The sequence below is a fragment of the Hyperolius riggenbachi genome, chromosome 2 (assembly GCF_040937935.1).
Source record: "Hyperolius riggenbachi isolate aHypRig1 chromosome 2, aHypRig1.pri, whole genome shotgun sequence".
Lineage (NCBI taxonomy): Eukaryota > Metazoa > Chordata > Amphibia > Anura > Hyperoliidae > Hyperolius > Hyperolius riggenbachi.
In genome coordinates this window covers 353,795,230-353,812,052 of record NC_090647.1, presented here as the reverse complement: position 1 = coordinate 353,812,052, position 16,823 = coordinate 353,795,230, and the positions used below count along the sequence as shown (strand labels likewise).

General features: G+C 44.4%; 1 protein-coding gene across 6 annotated transcripts in view; it reads right to left on the bottom strand.

Annotated features, from left to right (window-relative positions):
* Positions 1-16,823, bottom strand: part of LOC137546793 (EF-hand calcium-binding domain-containing protein 4B-like) — a 125,037-nt gene that overhangs the window by 87,398 nt on the left and 20,816 nt on the right. For all 6 annotated transcript variants that reach the window (XM_068269645.1, XM_068269648.1, XM_068269649.1 and 3 more), the window contains exons 3-5: positions 13,002-13,113; positions 8,098-8,269; positions 2,814-2,960 (exon numbers count right to left, since the gene is read on the bottom strand). In XM_068269645.1, the coding sequence (XP_068125746.1) occupies positions 2,814-2,960; positions 8,098-8,269; positions 13,002-13,113 (431 nt within the window). The remainder of the gene's footprint in view (positions 1-2,813; positions 2,961-8,097; positions 8,270-13,001; positions 13,114-16,823) is intronic.

Here is a 16,823-nt window from a genome sequence, read left to right as displayed (position 1 = left end):
CTGATCCTCTAGTCCACCCTGGGTGGAGGGGTGCATCCCCATCTACTATCTATAGAGAGCGACTTCTTAACCTGAGTGGGGTCAGGTCCTTAATGCTCCCCACCTGCATTTAAAGTGGTTGCCTATGGGTAACCTGTGTTTGTGAGTATATACACATAAAATTGTATTGAACTCTTCATTTTACCTGACAATACTGCACCATATTGGGCTCTCGATTCTCTTCTTGTTTTTAAGCAGACTGCATACACACATCCAGTTTAGATTAGCTAACTTAACCATATGGTATGAGAGCCTACCTACTCAATTTCTGTTCATAGTATTAAAAGTCTGTTGGCCCTCATACTACATGGAGGAGGAAAAATTGGCCAATGATTGGCCAATCACAATTGGATGTGTGTATGCAGGTGAAAGTGACATTTTCCTACACCAAGTTCTAGCCATCTAAATAAATCTTATTATTATCACCGTAATCAATATTTTTTGTTGTAACTATAATAATTTTTATAAATATCAACATTATCAATTATCATTGGTATTATTACCATCAATTATAAAAATTGAACTACTATTGATCTCATTGTCATAATCCTAATGTTAAAACCCCCCACAGAACTCTATATTCTTAAAGGGAACCTGAAGTGAGAGGAATACAGAGTTTGCCCTCTTCATTCTCTTGTAAACCATGACTTCTCTACCTCTAATAGTTGTTTGAGTGTGTGACTCAAACAATTAAAGCCAAAGCTCAGCATGACAGCCAGGAAACTGGCATAATTTATATGGGAAGGAAGATTGCAGCCTCCAAATTCCTCTCACATCAAGTTCCCAGTAGTAGATAGAGCAAGTTACAGTCAGAACTTTTTCATCTCCACTGGGCAGAATTCTCCTCACTTCCTGTCCCAATGACTTTTCCTGTGTCCTATAAAATCATTATCTTTAAACCTCCTACCTGAGGTAAGACTTTCATTACCCAAGTTTACCCATTGCATACCAAACTGAGGCACTTCCTTCCACCCCACCCCCGCGGTATTTTTCTGGAATGTGACCCAACTTATCCTGAAGAGGATACCCAATCCGAAGACAGAATTCTCCTCCTGCCTGATAGTGTGGTTGCCTAATAGCAACCCAAGTTTGTAAGTGGTATTTATTTCACACCTTAATTCATTGCCTGGAAATACTACACTACAATTCACTAAGCTTTATCAAACACTTATTCAAACGTTTGATAATTTACTTCATGGGTAAAATCGAATTTTGAATTCATTAAGGTGTTATAGATTTATTGAACGTTTTATTGATAAAACATTTGATAAATATATAACACCTTAGTGAATTAAAAATTAGATTTTACCCAAGATGTAAATTATCAAACGTTTGATAAAGTGTTTGATAAAGTTTACTGAATTGAGGCCATGGCACTCCTAGGAGTTTTCTGATTCCATTTTCCTCTCCGGGTTCCTGAGGTTCATCACCCAGATCAACTGGACCTCCCTCATCTGTCCCAATAACTATCCCTATCATAAGGACAGGAAGTGGATGGTCTCCTACAGAGGCATTGACAGAGAAGAGTGTTTTTTTTTAGTAACTGAACTACTGAACTAAAGGTTTGAACATTATTGATGTTTATGTTCACAATGAGTCCCCATAAGTTACTGCTGTTTGAACACAATCTTAGAGGTAGCAATGGGGTCAATTTACTAAAGATGCAGTGGTGAACATAGATATAATCCTACAATTGTGGACCATATTTTTTTTTAAAGTGCCTGCTATTAGACAACAAATAATGCAATCTTCTTAAGTCAGAATATAGCAAAAGAGACCATTGAGGTTAGTGAATTAGAATTTGTACTATTTACATGCACCCACAGCAGCCAGCGGAACCTATATTCCTTAAAGATGAACTGTCGCGAAAGAATAACCAAGCAGCTAAGGGTGACCCAAACCACTAGGAAGGAATAGGGGGATAAAAGAGGCCAAAAAACTCTCCTACTAATAATCAATGCTAGGTGAAATTTGCCTTCTTAAAACAGAAGGAAATTTGCAATAATTCAGCTATAAGTGAACATTGGTGGTTACCCACAATGCTCCACTACTGAATATGCAAATTATCCCTTTTCGCCCTTGTAAGCAAGGCAAGCATCCAGAACCGCTGGTGTATAGCAAGCCTATAGCTTTAAATATAACACAGCCACATCAACCCCACATGTAGACAGCCTGTTTCTGGCTTTTGGCCCTCATCAGTACATGGCAGGGATTGATATGGCTGTTTGGGATAGGGCTTGTACGACCAGTACAACATACAAATAAGAAGTACATTTCTTCTAGAGTAAAATTAGCCATAAATTACTTTTCTCCTAAGTTGTTGTCACTTACAGTAAGTAGTAGAAATCTGACATTACCAACAGACTTTGGTCTAGCCCATCTTCTCATGGGGGGGGGGGGGGACTCTGCGGATTTGGCGTGGAAACCATGCCAGTGGAAACACACCCTTAAGGTTATTATGCTGTTGCTTATATTTTAGAGCAGAGAGCAAGTTCTGAGTTCAGCTCCGCTTTAATTCAAATGCTTAATCTAGATTTGCTGGATCATGTACAGTATATTCTCCAGCAGTCTCCACTGCTCTTTAAACTCAGGAAGTCATCCCCATTGCCTGCGCTTCTCTTGAGGTGTATGCATAGTTACATATAGTTAGTTGGGTTGAAAAAAGACATTCAAGTTCAACCAGGAAATAAGGTACAACACTAGCCTGCACCCTCACATTCCTCAGTTTAGATGCAATCCATCAGAAAGGGTCATTCTTTGTGGAGAAGACTCACCTTTTTAACATTATTTCCAGTGTTTCCTTTTCATTTCTTGCTTGTTTGATTTGACTTGTGACTTTGGCCAGGAACTCTTCCAGATTCTCCAGTAAGCGCGGTTCTTCATGACTGAGCTTGGTCCACAGCTTCCAGATTTCTGTTTCACTTAAGTAATCAAAATAAACATTGTAAATATAGAAGAACAATGCTCCACCAACATAGAGTATGTAGTATTTCCATAAAGCTGCGATATTTAGTGAATTTCACATTCATTTAGTATATGGCCTGCTAATAGTAGCTGCTGTTTTAAGTGTATTTTTAGGATCGATGGCACCACCTTGCGTAAACTGTTTGTCAAGATTAGTCTGCATTCTAAAGGTCTGTACACACTAGACTAAACTCACTGATACAGTCGCTAAAGACCGAGTGTGCCAAGAATCTAGTATGTGTATGGTGGCTCCAACACGTCAGTGAGAGATCCATTATGCCAAATCCTCTTACCCAAACACTACCTGGCTGCATTGTTTTCTCCTGCGCTCCACCCCATCCATCCTGCGCTGCACATTGGCCACCCGCCATAGCAGCAGAACTCAGGCTAGTGGCGTGTGTCTGTACAGCCTTGTCCACAAAATGTCACCCTAGGGATCACGCCAAGTGACATCATTTGAACTGTGTAAATCTATTTTGGTTGGTCAATTATCGGGAAATTTTACCACTTCCATGTAGTATGAATGCTTAAAGGAAGCCTGAACTGAGAATGATATGGAAGCTTCCAAATGTATTTCCTTCTAAACAATAAAAGTTGCCTGGCTATCCTGCTGATCCTCTGCCTCTAATACTTTTAGCCAGAGACCCTGAACAAGCATGCAGATCAGATGTTTCTGACTTAAAGTTGACCTGAACTCTTGCACAGGACAGAAGGAAAGCATAGAGAAATGCACATTATATTTAATTAGAGAGTTTAGCCTCTCTAATTCCCCCTCATCTGTGACTAATCACAAGTTGTAATTTGATCTTGCAGCTGTGTCAGCTGGCTGCCATGGCAGAGCAGCTAATTGGTAAACACAGGATGTTAACAATGTGTCTCCTTCCATGAAAGCAGGAAGTAGACACACTGCAGATTTATTGCAGGATTTATATATATACACTGTTGAGCTCACATAAGTATGCTCTAGAAATCTAGCACAGATGTCAGTGTTATATAAATACATAATGATTCAGTAGGACATTAGACTATGGTAGGGAATAGATTGTGAGCTCTTCTGAGGACAGTCTACGACAGGGCTATGCAGGTGCTGGATTCACTGCCTGAGAGATGGTTACATGGGTGTGGCCATGCACTGGAACATGGGCGTGGTCATGATGGGTCATAGGCAGATCCAAAAGTACACAAAATAAGTAGCAGTGTTATTCATAGAGAGTGAGTCTGCCCAGATAAACTTCAATGAGCAGCATTGGAGACAGAAGACCAGTGACATGCAGATCTCCTGCGCCTGGAATGCAGAAGAGGTGAGTCGTTCCCTGCCCAGTCACTGCCACTGTGCTAAATTCTGGAGGGGGGGGGGGGGTTGTGTAAGGAGGGGCTCCAGGTGAGAGAGACGGAGAGTTGGGCCCCTCTCCACCATTGTGTGCCCATGAGCTCCCCCTTCCTGCGCTGCTACCTCCTCCTGCTCGGCGCCATGCCATTTTTAAAGCGAAAGAGGCGAGGGCAGTGGCATAGCTACAGATCAGTGGGCCCCTGAGTGGAACTTAGACATGGCCCCCCCACCCCCACCCTGGTGGCAATTCCCTTACAATTTAGTTTGGCGAACGCACCACTGCCCCTGTTTTTGTTGCAGAGTGCACACAGCGGAGCATTCTCACCTGTCTTCCTTCATCCCTGCGGTGTCTATGTGACCCGGTGGCATGTATGCAACTTCTTGGTGGGCCACAGGGACAGAGACAACACGGGAACTGAGACAGGAGGACGCTGAAGGAAGGAGGAGCAGGTAGCACGCCTGCAGGACAGGCGAGAATGCTATGCTGTATGCACTGGAGGAGAGATTGGTGCGGGTGGCCCCTTTTACCGCCAATTTGGAGGGTGGGAGAATGCCCCGATAACATTTGCCCAGTGTCCAATTTTATTTAATTTAAATGATACCAGAGTTGAATTAAAAAATAAAAATGGGCAGGAATGTATATGATGTAGTCCTCCTCATACCCACTGCTCCCCCTGTTCGCCTCTGTCCCCCTCCTTTATTACACAAATGCCCCCCCCCCCCAGAGGGTACTGAGCAGGCCCAGTATGGTCTGTGCCTGCGCTGTGCGCTCCTGGTGACATCAGGGGAAGCGAGGACACGGCAACGCAGGCACAGTGGTTTTCAGACTTTTAAGTCTGAAATTCAAGAAATGAACTGGAGGCGGGGCCAGAGCATCGGTGAGTGGCTGCATCGGCACAGGATGCCTGCGGGGGACCATTAGAAGCCCCGGGTAACTTCAACTCATTTTCCCCTGACCCCCTACAGTATCCCTTTAAAGCAGCTCTTTTTCCAGCTCAGGAAGTAGCCATTTGTTTTGCCAGTGTTGTGTCTGATTACCTTGCCTGTTAATTTGCGCTGCCCCGCATGCGCAGTAGGAGACTGTGCTGCCACAGTTCCTATTTAATTATGCTGCTGGTGGTAAAATACTAAATATCTCCGCTTCCTCACATCCTACACTCCCCACATTTTCAGGGTAGGGAGGGGACCCCCCAAACTACCTCTATGCCAAATTGCAGCCCCCAGACCCCACTGATTCCCAAGATAGGTTTCTCTTATCTATCTCCTGAACCAACGGGGCTCGGGGGCTGCAATTTGGCATAGAGGTCGTTCGGGGGATCCTCTCCCTACCCTGAAAATTTGAGGAGTGTATGATGTGTGGAAGCGGAGATATTTATTATTTTACCATCAGCAGCATAATTAACTTCACACTGAGCATGCGTGCTACTCAGTGTGGAAGGGAGCTTCCGGGCAGCGCAATCAGACATTACACCGGAGGACCCTGTGTGCATGCTGCCAATAACAAGACCTGAGAAGGAGGAGGCAGCAAAAGAATTATATGATCTTGGGCATACAGGGGCCCCCTTAAGAGGCCAGGTCAGGGGGGAAGGGCCCACCGGGGAAATTCCCATCTCCCCGGTGGCTCAGTCTGAGCCTGTTCAGGTCTGCTTTAAGTCTGACTGGATTAGCCCCATGCTTGTTTCAGGTGTGTGATCCAGATACTAGTGCATACAAAGATCAACAGGACTGCCAGGAAACTAATATTGTTTAGAAGGAAATAAATATAGCAGCCTCCTTATCCCTCTTCAGTTCAGGTGTCCTTTACATACACAATCTGTTCATTGTATTCAAAATCTGCTGGCCCTTAAGGCTCATCCACACGTCCAACATGCACACAACCACAAGACCAACATGACAAACCACACAACCTGACAAACCACATGACCTATATGTACACACGCCTAGATGGCTAAACAACCAAATCAATTAACATACTGCGCATGAAAGAGGACTGACGGACTACACATTCAAAACAAGTACAGGTCTTTCATACTACTTGTACACACAACTTGTATTTAGCTTATGCTAAAGGGAACCTTAACTCAGGGGGAAAAAAGTTTAACTTAGCTGGGGCCTCCCCAAGCCCCCTGCAGCAGTTTTATGCCCACGCAGCTCATCGAGTGTCCTCCGGTCCCCGCAGGTTAGTTTCGTTTTCGGCTGACTGAGAGTCGGCACCCGGCAATGTGTATGGCTGCAGGGGGCTTGGGGTAGCCCCAGGTAAGTGAAACTTTTTTTTCCCCTTGGTTAAGGTGCCCTTAAGTACACATGGACCAACCTGCAGCCTGATTATCATCTGACTTCAGTCTGTTGGATGCTAATCAGGCATGTGTACGCATGCAAACAACTTGATGAGAAACTGATAACAGGCGGTTTGATCAATCCAACTGCCGGATCTATGTATCGTGCATTTGGTGCGCAGTTTGTGTGTGTGTACAAGTTGTTTGAAAGACTGGTACTTGTTTTGAATGTGTAGTCTGTCAATCCTCTTGCGTGCGCAGTATGTTGTTGAGTTGGTTGTTTAGCCATCTTGGTGTGTGTATGTACAGGTCATGTAGTCTTCAGGTTGTGTGGTTTGTCATGTTGGCCATGTGGTTGTGTGCATGTTGGACGTGTGTATGACCCTTCATACTACATGGAGGTGGTAGAATTGGCCAGTCATTGGCCAATCAAAATTGGATGTGTGTACCTGGCTTAAGCCTCATACACCTGTACGAGGTATGTTGCAAGAGAGGGATCAGGACTCGGTCATTTGGACGTTTCACTACCCTCCAGGCTAGGAAAGCCTATGTAGAAACATGTGAGGAGTGTCACTTAGCTGGCAGGGGGGGGTGGGAGAGCAATGTCCTTGGCCAGCGCTCAGCCAAGTCTATCCACCAGGCGAATCGCTCCATGACATGCTGTGGGGGATTGGGGACCACTGTACACATGCTAAATTCTCAGCAGAGAGCTTAAAGGAGTACTGTAGGGGGGTAGGGGGAGAGTTGAACTTACCTGGGGCTTCTACTAGTCCCCCGCAGACGTCCTGTGCCCGAGCAGCCACTCACCGATGCTCCGGTCCCCGCCTCCGGTTCACTTCTGGAATTTCCGTCTTTAAAGTCAGAAAACGACTGCACCTGCGCGTCCGTGTCCTCGCTCCCACTGACGTCACCAGGAGTGTATTGTGCAGGCCCAGTACGGTCTGCACCTGCACAGTACGCTCCTGCTGACGTCAGCAGGAGCGAGGACACGGCTATGCAGGCGCAGTGGTTTTCCGGCTTTAAAGTTGGAAATTCCAGAAGTGAACCTGAGGCAGGGACAGGAGCATTGGTGAGTGGCACAGGACGTCTGCGGGGGACTATTACAAGCCCCAGGTAAGTTCAACTCTTTTTCCCCCTCCCCCTAGAGTACTCCTTTAATCTGGTGTTAGTAGAAGGCTTTAGACATGTAGTCCATTCATAATATCTTAGGGAGTATTCACAAAAGGATGTTAAGTTTTACCGACGCTAAAAGCACCTGTAACATTTAATGGGCTGTGTACTGTGACATTGCTCCTTTTTCAGCACCAAACAAACCCTAAACATTTATTTGTAATATTTCATGGTTCTAAAAAAAATTATATATTTTTACTGCTATATTCTGTATAACTAGAACATATATTCTGAAAAAAAACTATATATTCCATTTAAAGAAGCAGACATGTACAGAGTAAATAATCACTGTAACTGAAACTACATCAAATTTCATACTCTTCAAATATGTTTTTTGCTCCTAGTTGTTCCATAAAGGACTTAAATTGTTTTCTTTCTTCTGCGTCTGCTTCCTCCAGTGATTGTCTATCAGGAAACTCTGAGATCCTCTTAGTGGATTTTCTTTTACGTTTTTGATCCCATTGACTGTTGCCCGAACCAATTACGTTTTCTGCAACAGAGAAAATATATAGTGTACATTCCCCCTAACAATGAGGAGAATTTAGACAGCAGTACAGCATGGCATAATAAAGAAAACTTCAATACTATCTAATGACCTCATGGATTCAGCATTTTTGTATATGCGTGTTATGATAAAATTTGTATATGTCCTGTGTATGTAATAACTTTAGAAAGATCAAACGTGTAGGATGAGAAGAGACATAAAACATCTACAAGAAAGGAAATAATTTAAGAATTTTTCAGTATAGCAGGACTACAATACATTTTTTAACAATGAACAGCGATCTGCTGTTTGTCTTCCATGAATGCTCACACACAGTGGTTACCACTTTATTCTGGCTTAGCTCCCACCAGAGACCTTGTCTGCATGTTTTGTTTAGGTTGGTCAGTCAAGCCGTAGTGTGTTCTGTATTGTTACTATATTCTATGATAGGATTTCTCCATTTAGTCCTCAAGTACCCCATTAGTCAGGCCCGGATTTACATCACAGGAGCCTATAGGCACAGATGTTGAGGTGAGGAGTGAGGCGCCTTTCTATCATCAGGACCTTATGGTAAATCCGGCCATCAATGCATGTTTTGGAGAAATCTACAGAGGTAGCTAATTAGCTCTCCTGTGAACAGGGCCGAGGCAGAGACAAGAGAGGCTCCAGTCTCAGGACACAGTGTAGGAGGGGGCGCACAACTCACTCTGCTATCGTTCCCCTATTTGTGTTTGAAGCAGAGAGAAATAAGAAAAGTGTATACAAAGCAGTGACTTCAAGCCAGATAACTGGAGATTAAGGTGTTGGGGGCCCTGGCCTGGGGCGCCTCTTAGTCTAATAGCAATCAGTGTGTGACGGCTGGGGTGGGAGGGATGGAGGGGCGCACTTTGGTCTCTCAGCCTTGAGTGCTGGAGGACCTTGTCCCGACTCTGACTGGTCACATGAATACTTTCTCTAAGCCAGGACTGTCAGAGAATGGGCAGAACAATGGCAGGTGGCTTAGAGTAATAATATGCCAGTACGGTACGATGTAGTGAAGAAGTGGTGATGAAAGAGTAGAAGTATTGTGTGTACCTGGCTAAAGCCTTGTATTCAGTCTTGAGACAAACAGGAATTGGCTTTAGTCTTAGGGCCTGTACACACTGCTGCACTTGTGCTGCGCTTTTAAAATCACATGCGTTTTTTAATCGCAAGGACTTTTGAAAAATCATGAAAATCGTGAAAACCTGTACACACTGGTGCGATGCGATTTTTCTATTTTCATGAAGGCTTTGCGATTTAAAAATTGCATGCTGGGGAGATGTCACTTAATAAAGATGATTAGCTTTGGTAGGTTGCTATACCCCATACAAACATTACCTTTACTAATAAAACATAAACATCACCAGAGACTGACAAAAGCCTTTCAAACATTTTTGTGGCAGGGAAAGAGCCAGAATCCCACTTAGACTATTACAAAACCCTACAGAACAGATGGGAGTCAATTTTCCTAATTTACGTGCCTATAACCTAGCAGCTATCCTGCAACACTCTAGAGATTGGATAGGCGGTAGAGAAACAGTAACCAACACACAATTGGAACAGGAATTGGTTAAGCCATGGTCTCTTGCTGGTATCCTACATGTTAAATTATCTAACCTTCTGTGGCATATTAAAAGTAATATATGACTCAGTGATACATGTACAGTATTGCGTGAAGTGAACTCAGCAAATTTTTAGGCCTAGCTGGACTTTTATCCCCTCTCATGCATCTTTGGTCTTCCCCAAATTTTCCGAGAGGTAAATGGAATTTTATGGCCATTAACTGTAGATTCAAAGGCATAGACCGTTTAGCCAAAATTTTGGAAGACAATGGCAGAGTCTGTGGTTTTGAATCTCTAAAATCACGATTTAATTTGGCAGAATCACACAGATTTCTCCACCATCAAATCAGAACTTACGTTTCTCACACTTTGGGAGGGTCTCCTTTACCTGATGATAGTAAGTTACAGAAAGTCCTGGGGGATCTAGAAAGTCATAGGTCAATATCAGAACTTTATAATGATCTGCGATTCTTCAGATCCAAGACACCCCCAATAAGGCATTTATGGTACTGGGCAGAATCTTTAGGATGTACAATAGAGAACGTGACCCCCGCAATGGAGACAAGTTGGACAGAAATGAGAAAATTCATACGGGGGGAAACATGGAGGGAGATGCAATTGAAAATTATCACAAAAGGCTATTATCTGTTGATTTTAAGCATTTCCTCCCAGGTTCTAATTATCTAACCTCATGCCCAAAGTGTGAGATGCAATCGCCTGATTTGGCTCATTTGATATGGCGGTGCCCACAGATAGATAAATTCTGGAAGAAAGTTGAGAAAATGTGCTCAATGGCGACTTCGAAACAAAGAATATTGACACAATGGCAGGCTTTATTTCATACTAATAATCCCTTAAAAAAAGGCAGGAGAAAAAGGCATTATGCCAATAAAGCATTTTATATTCGCAGCTGCTAAAAAATGTATTTTAAGACTATGGGTCTATACCCTTCCACCATCACAAAAACAATTAGTAGACACCATGCATACTTTAATGTATATTGCCAAGTTTGATACGGAACAGTATAAGACCAAGTCCACAGCAACATTTTTCAAATTATGGGGTCAGTTTATTAAGCGTTATACTCCAAAAACGGAGCTAATATAACATAATGGAAGCTTTCAAATGGACAAGATGGTATTTGTTAGGCCACATAGATGGAACTTTAGGAGCATTTGATGTGGGAGACTAAATAAAACTCACCTCTCTGTATCCCTATACCACAATAGATTTCGGGGGGTAATTAGGTTTCAAATCATGTGTTTTAAGTCTAGGGGACTTGGTCTTGTTCAATTCCAATCTGAGATGTTGTTGAGTGCCTGCAGTAATGCACAGTTTGGTTATTTTTTGTTGTGGCTTCCTCATATTGAGGTCTTGCCATGAATAGGTAATATTAAGAAAACGGTTCTGGTGTATGTCTACTCAGATAGTACAGCTGTGATTTATTCACTAATGATTTATATCTGCATTGCATGTATTCCTGTACTGTATCCTTATGTGTTCATAACCAGGACAATAAAAAATTGTTTTAATAAAATTGTATGCGATTTAAAAAAAAAACGCAACACCAACGCAGCAGTGTGTACAGGCCCTAAGGAGTTATTAAACCCATATATAATTAAATGTTTTTTCTTTTTCAACCAGAAAAATGTGATCGATTCTCCAGCTTGATCAGATAATTTGAACGATCAAAAGCAATATACCACACAAGTGTGATCATTCCTTTACAAAATTGAGAAGAAAAAAAAAAGAGAAAAAAACATATTTGTCCAACACATCTGATCAAATATTTACTGAATAATTCCAAAAGATTGATCGTTGTTCCTCAATGAAGAAAAAAATGGTCATTCTTATAGAGAAAATGGGATGGATTTGGTTGAACTGTGTATGGCCACCTTAAAGTACACCTGAAGTGAGAGGGATATGAAGGCTGCCATATGTATTTCCTTTTAAGCAATACTAGTTGCCTGGCATCCTGCTGATCCTCTGCCTCTAATACCTTTAGCCATGGACCCTGAACATGCATGCAGCAGATCAGGTGTTTCTGACATTATTGTCAGATCTGACATGATTAGCTGTATGCTTGTTTCTGGTGTAATTCAAACACTGCTGCAGTCAAATAGATCAGCAAGACAGCCAGGCAACTGGTATTGTTTAAAAGGAAATAAATAAGGCAGCCTCCATATTCTTCTCACTTCAGTTGTCCTTTAAGGCTTCTTTTGTTTATTAGAGCCGGTTCATATTCACATCTCTGCATGTGCATTTCAGCATAATGGTATAGAAACACTTTCCTTTCAGTGCCTGTCCTATATAATAATATCCAAGTGTCTCTGCATCCCATGTCCCTGTGTCAGTGCTTTGCGCTACTGTGCATTTCCTGCACTGACAGCCGTTGGAACAGGATGCAGGACGGGTCAGGAGGCGGGCCGGGCGGGCATGTGTGTGTGCGCGTGGCCGCTACAGGGGCGGCAGTGAAAGACCTAGAGCCCGTTATTAAACGAGCTTAGGTCGCCTAGTCCTATATAATAAAACCCCTGTCCATGCACCCTCCTGTGTCCATGTGTCTGGCCCTGACAGTTTGCTGTCTGTGAACCTCATTGCATTGTGTGAAATGCCAGCTTTTTCCAACTGCCAAGCAAGCAGCATCTCCCTCTGTAAGTAGAACTCTCAGTAACTAACATTCCATACTGATCATCTGGTGGAACTAAAGATGTCACCAGTGATGAGTTCCAGAATGTAAATCAGGGAGAGGAAAGACTTTACAATGGGCAAACACTGACTAAATTCTATACAATAAAACCCCTGTCTCTGCGTCCTCCTGTGTCCCTGTGTCCATGCATCCATTGTACCTGCGTGGACATGCTCACCATGCCAGCAGACTTCAGACAGCAGTAAGGGACGGTCACAAAAGTTGCGTCGGTGCATGCATTGCCGGGGGAGGGGTCACGGCCGTGGCCTCATGCCTGTTTTTTAACGGGTGGGCCTTTTCACTAGTTCAATATAATATTGAACTGTGTGTCACACCAAGATAAGTCCCTGCGTGCAACAGTTACTAAGAGGTTAACCAGGCACATGAAGATATAAAAAAAAAACAAGAAAGTGTTGCTTTACAGTGTGCAGAATTGAGTAGAAAGTGGTTAATAATTCTCACTTACTCAGTCCTGCAAAGAATTCTTCGTGCGTCAAGTAGCCTTTCCCTTCTGTATTTAACTCATCAAAGAGAAGCTCCAAATCTTCAACTTCACAGAAAACAATTCCACTGATCTTCTGCAAGAAATAATTCACTTTGTAGTCAAATCAGCAAGAGCAACTGAAGTCCACACCACAGTGAATCATAATAAGTGTACACTGGGAGGTAGCCTTGGATGCATGGGTTAAAAGGTGTGATATAGACCCGTGTACACTAGTGCTCTGCTGTCAACTTTAACCTACTGCACATTGTGTGCAATATGCAGGGTGGTATAAATGTCCAATGACATTCATATTAGCTTGCTGTGCATTGCCATGCGATGTGTTGTCACATGGTTGGGAACATATTTATGCATGATGCATACATTTCCCAGTGCAATGGATAGTCCAGAGGTTATTCCAGCCCACTGATGTAGCCCTGGGTCCCTCAAATCATATGTTACCCAGCGGGTCGAATATGTTTTTTTCTGGCAGGGAGCGTAGTCATGAACAAGCTAATGTTCATTGGCTTGTGCAAGTAAGGCCTGCATTAGCTTGTAAGGCTCCTGCATGCACAGTAGATTAAAGCTTTCGTGCACCAAGGAAAAAAGCCATGCACCAGTGGTTTTGTGCTACTGGGCATGCTCAGACCACACCCACACATGCTCAGTGCAGAGCTTGTTCACACTCATGCTCCCAGCCAGAAGACAAAGAGGGACCCAGCACTGGATCAGTGGGCTGCTTTGTACTAATGAGGTCACTATCTAATTCTTATCATTTTTGAGGCTTCAAGCGTGTTTTAAATCACAAGACAAATAAAACTAGCTCTAAGCTGGTAAACGATAAGTTTTAAACAGTAGATTCATAATGCCAGTGATGGAAAAAAGTTTGCAATGGAATGCGCCAAAGTCGATAGGGGGAACAACATTTCCAGAAAAAAAGAGTACACATAAGGACTCCAGATTAGAGATGGCCCGAACCTCCGATTTTTGGTTCGCGAACCGGGTTCACGAACTTCCACAAAAGTTTGTTTCGTGCGAACTTTAGCGAACCGCAATAGACTTCAATGGGGAGGTGAACTTTGAAATCTAGAAACACTTATACTGACCACAAAGGTAATGGAAAAGATGTTTCAAGGGGTCTAACACCTGGAGGTGGGAATGGCGGAGTGGGATACACGCCAAAAGTCCCCGGGAAAAATCCAGATTGGACACAAAGCAATGTTTTAAGAACAGAAATCACCTTGAATGCTAAATTGCAGGCCTAAAGTGCTTTAAAACATCTTGCATGTGTATACATCATTCAGGGAGTGTAATTAGAGTACTGCTTCACACTGACACACCAAACTCACTGTGTAACGCACCGCAAACAGCTGTTTGCACAGTGACGGCCATGCTGGACTGAAGCGCACCATGGCCAGAGCGCAGGCCGTGGTGGTTTTCAAGCCCATATGGTCGCCAGGCTGTGGTAGCTCAATGATAGAACAACAGTGACTGTCCAGCTGATCAAATTTGGTCTGTCCACAATGAAGCAACAACCTTATTATCTTTGGTGTGCCACCCCCCGAGACACTCATATAGCCAGCGGTCATTGCTTCATTGTGATACGCAAGACTCTTCACCGCGGCAAGATAATGATCACGAAGGGGAATGGGCACATGTACATGCCTTTTGTTTTGTTGTTGCAGCTGTAGTGCAGTCAGAAAAATTAGGCAGGCATGTACATGCACCAGAAAAATCAGTATAGCGGCCGCTGCTAGCAGCGGCCTTAAAAATTCAGGAATAGAGTTGGGCCGAACGGTTCCATGTGAACGGTTCCATGCGAACTTCAGTGGTTCGCGTTCGCGTCCCGCAGGCGAACCTTTTCGGAAGTTCGGTTCGCCCCATAATGCACATGGAGGGTCAACTTTGACCCTCTACATCACAGTCAGCAGGCCCAGTGTAGCCAATTAGGCTACACTAGCCCCTGGAGCCCCACCCCCCCTTATATAAGGCAGGCAGCGGCGGCCATTACGGTCACTCGTGTGCTGCCTGCGTTAGTGAGAGTAGGGCGAGCTGCTGCAGACTGTCTCTCAGGGAAAGATTAGTTAGGCTTAACTTGTTCCTGTCTGGCTGCATACCTGTGCTGTGAACCCACCACTGCATACATGTGCTGTGAACCCACCACTGCATACCTGTGCTGTGAACCCGCCACTGTATACCTGTTCATTGAACCCACCACTGCATACCTGTGCTGTGAACCCACCACTGCATACCTGTGCTGTGAACCCACCACTGCATACCTGTTCAGTGAACCTGCCACTGCATACCTGTTCTGTTCAGTGGACCCGCCACTGTATACCTGTTCATTGAACCCACCACTGCATACCTGTTCTGTGAACCCACCACTGCATACCTGTGCTGTGAACCCACCACTGCATACCTGTTCAGTGAACCTGCCACTGCATACCTGTTCTGTTCAGTGGACCCGCCACTGTATACCTGTTCAGTGAACCCGCCACTGCATACCTGTTCTGTTCAGTGGACCCGCCACTGTATACCTGTTCAGTGAACCCGCCACTGCATACCTGTTGTGTTCAGTGAACCTGCCACTGCATACCTGTTCTGTGAACCCGCCACTGTATACCTGTTCTGTTTAGTGAACCCACCACTGTATACCTGTTCTGTTTAGTGAACCCGCCACTGCATACCTGTTCTGTTCAGTGGACCCACCACTGTATACCTGTTCAGTGAACCCGCCACTGCATACCTGTTCTGTTCAGTGGACCCGCCACTGTATACCTGTTCAGTGAACCCGCCACTGCATACCTGTTGTGTTCAGTGAACCTGCCACTGCATACCTGTTCTGTGAACCCGCCACTGTATACCTGTTCTGTTTAGTGAACCCGTCACTGTATACCTGTTCTGTTTAGTGAACCCGCCACTGCATACCTGTTCTGTTCAGTGGACCCACCACTGTATACCTGTTTAGTGAACCCGCCACTGCATACCTGTTCTGTTCAGTGGACCCGCCACTGTATACCTGTTCTGTTTAGTGAACCCGCCACTGCATACCTGTTCTGTTCAGTGGACCCGCCACTGTATACCTGTTCAGTGAACCCGCCACTGCATACCTGTTCTGTTCAGTGGACCCGCCACTGTATACCTGTTCAGTGAACCCGCCACTGCATACCTGTTCTGTTCAGTGAACCCGCCACTGCATACCTGTTGTGTTCAGTGAACCTGCCACTGCATACCTGTTCTGTGAACCCGCCACTGTATACCTGTTCTGTTTAGTGAACCCGCCACTGTATACCTGTTCTGTTTAGTGAACCCGCCACTGCATACCTGTTCTGTTCAGTGGACCCGCCACTGTATACCTGTTCAGTGAACCCGCCACTGCATACCTGTTGTGTTCAGTGAACCTGCCACTGCATACCTGTTCTGTGAACCCGCCACTGTATACCTGTTCTGTTTAGTGAACCCGCCACTGTATACCTGTTCTGTTTAGTGAACCCGCCACTGCATACCTGTTCTGTTCAGTGGACCCGCCACTGTATACCTGTTCAGTGAACCCGCCACTGCATCCCTGTTGTGTTCAGTGAACCTGCCACTGCATACCTGTTCTGTGAACCCGCCACTGTATACCTGTTCTGTTTAGTGAACCAGCCACTGTATACCTGTTCTGTTTAGTGAACCCGCCACTGCATACCTGTTCTGTTCAGTGGACCCGCCACTGTATACCTGTTCAGTGAACCCGCCACTGCATACCTGTTGTGTTCAGTGAACCTGCCACTGCATACCTGTTCTGTGAACCCGCCACTGTATACC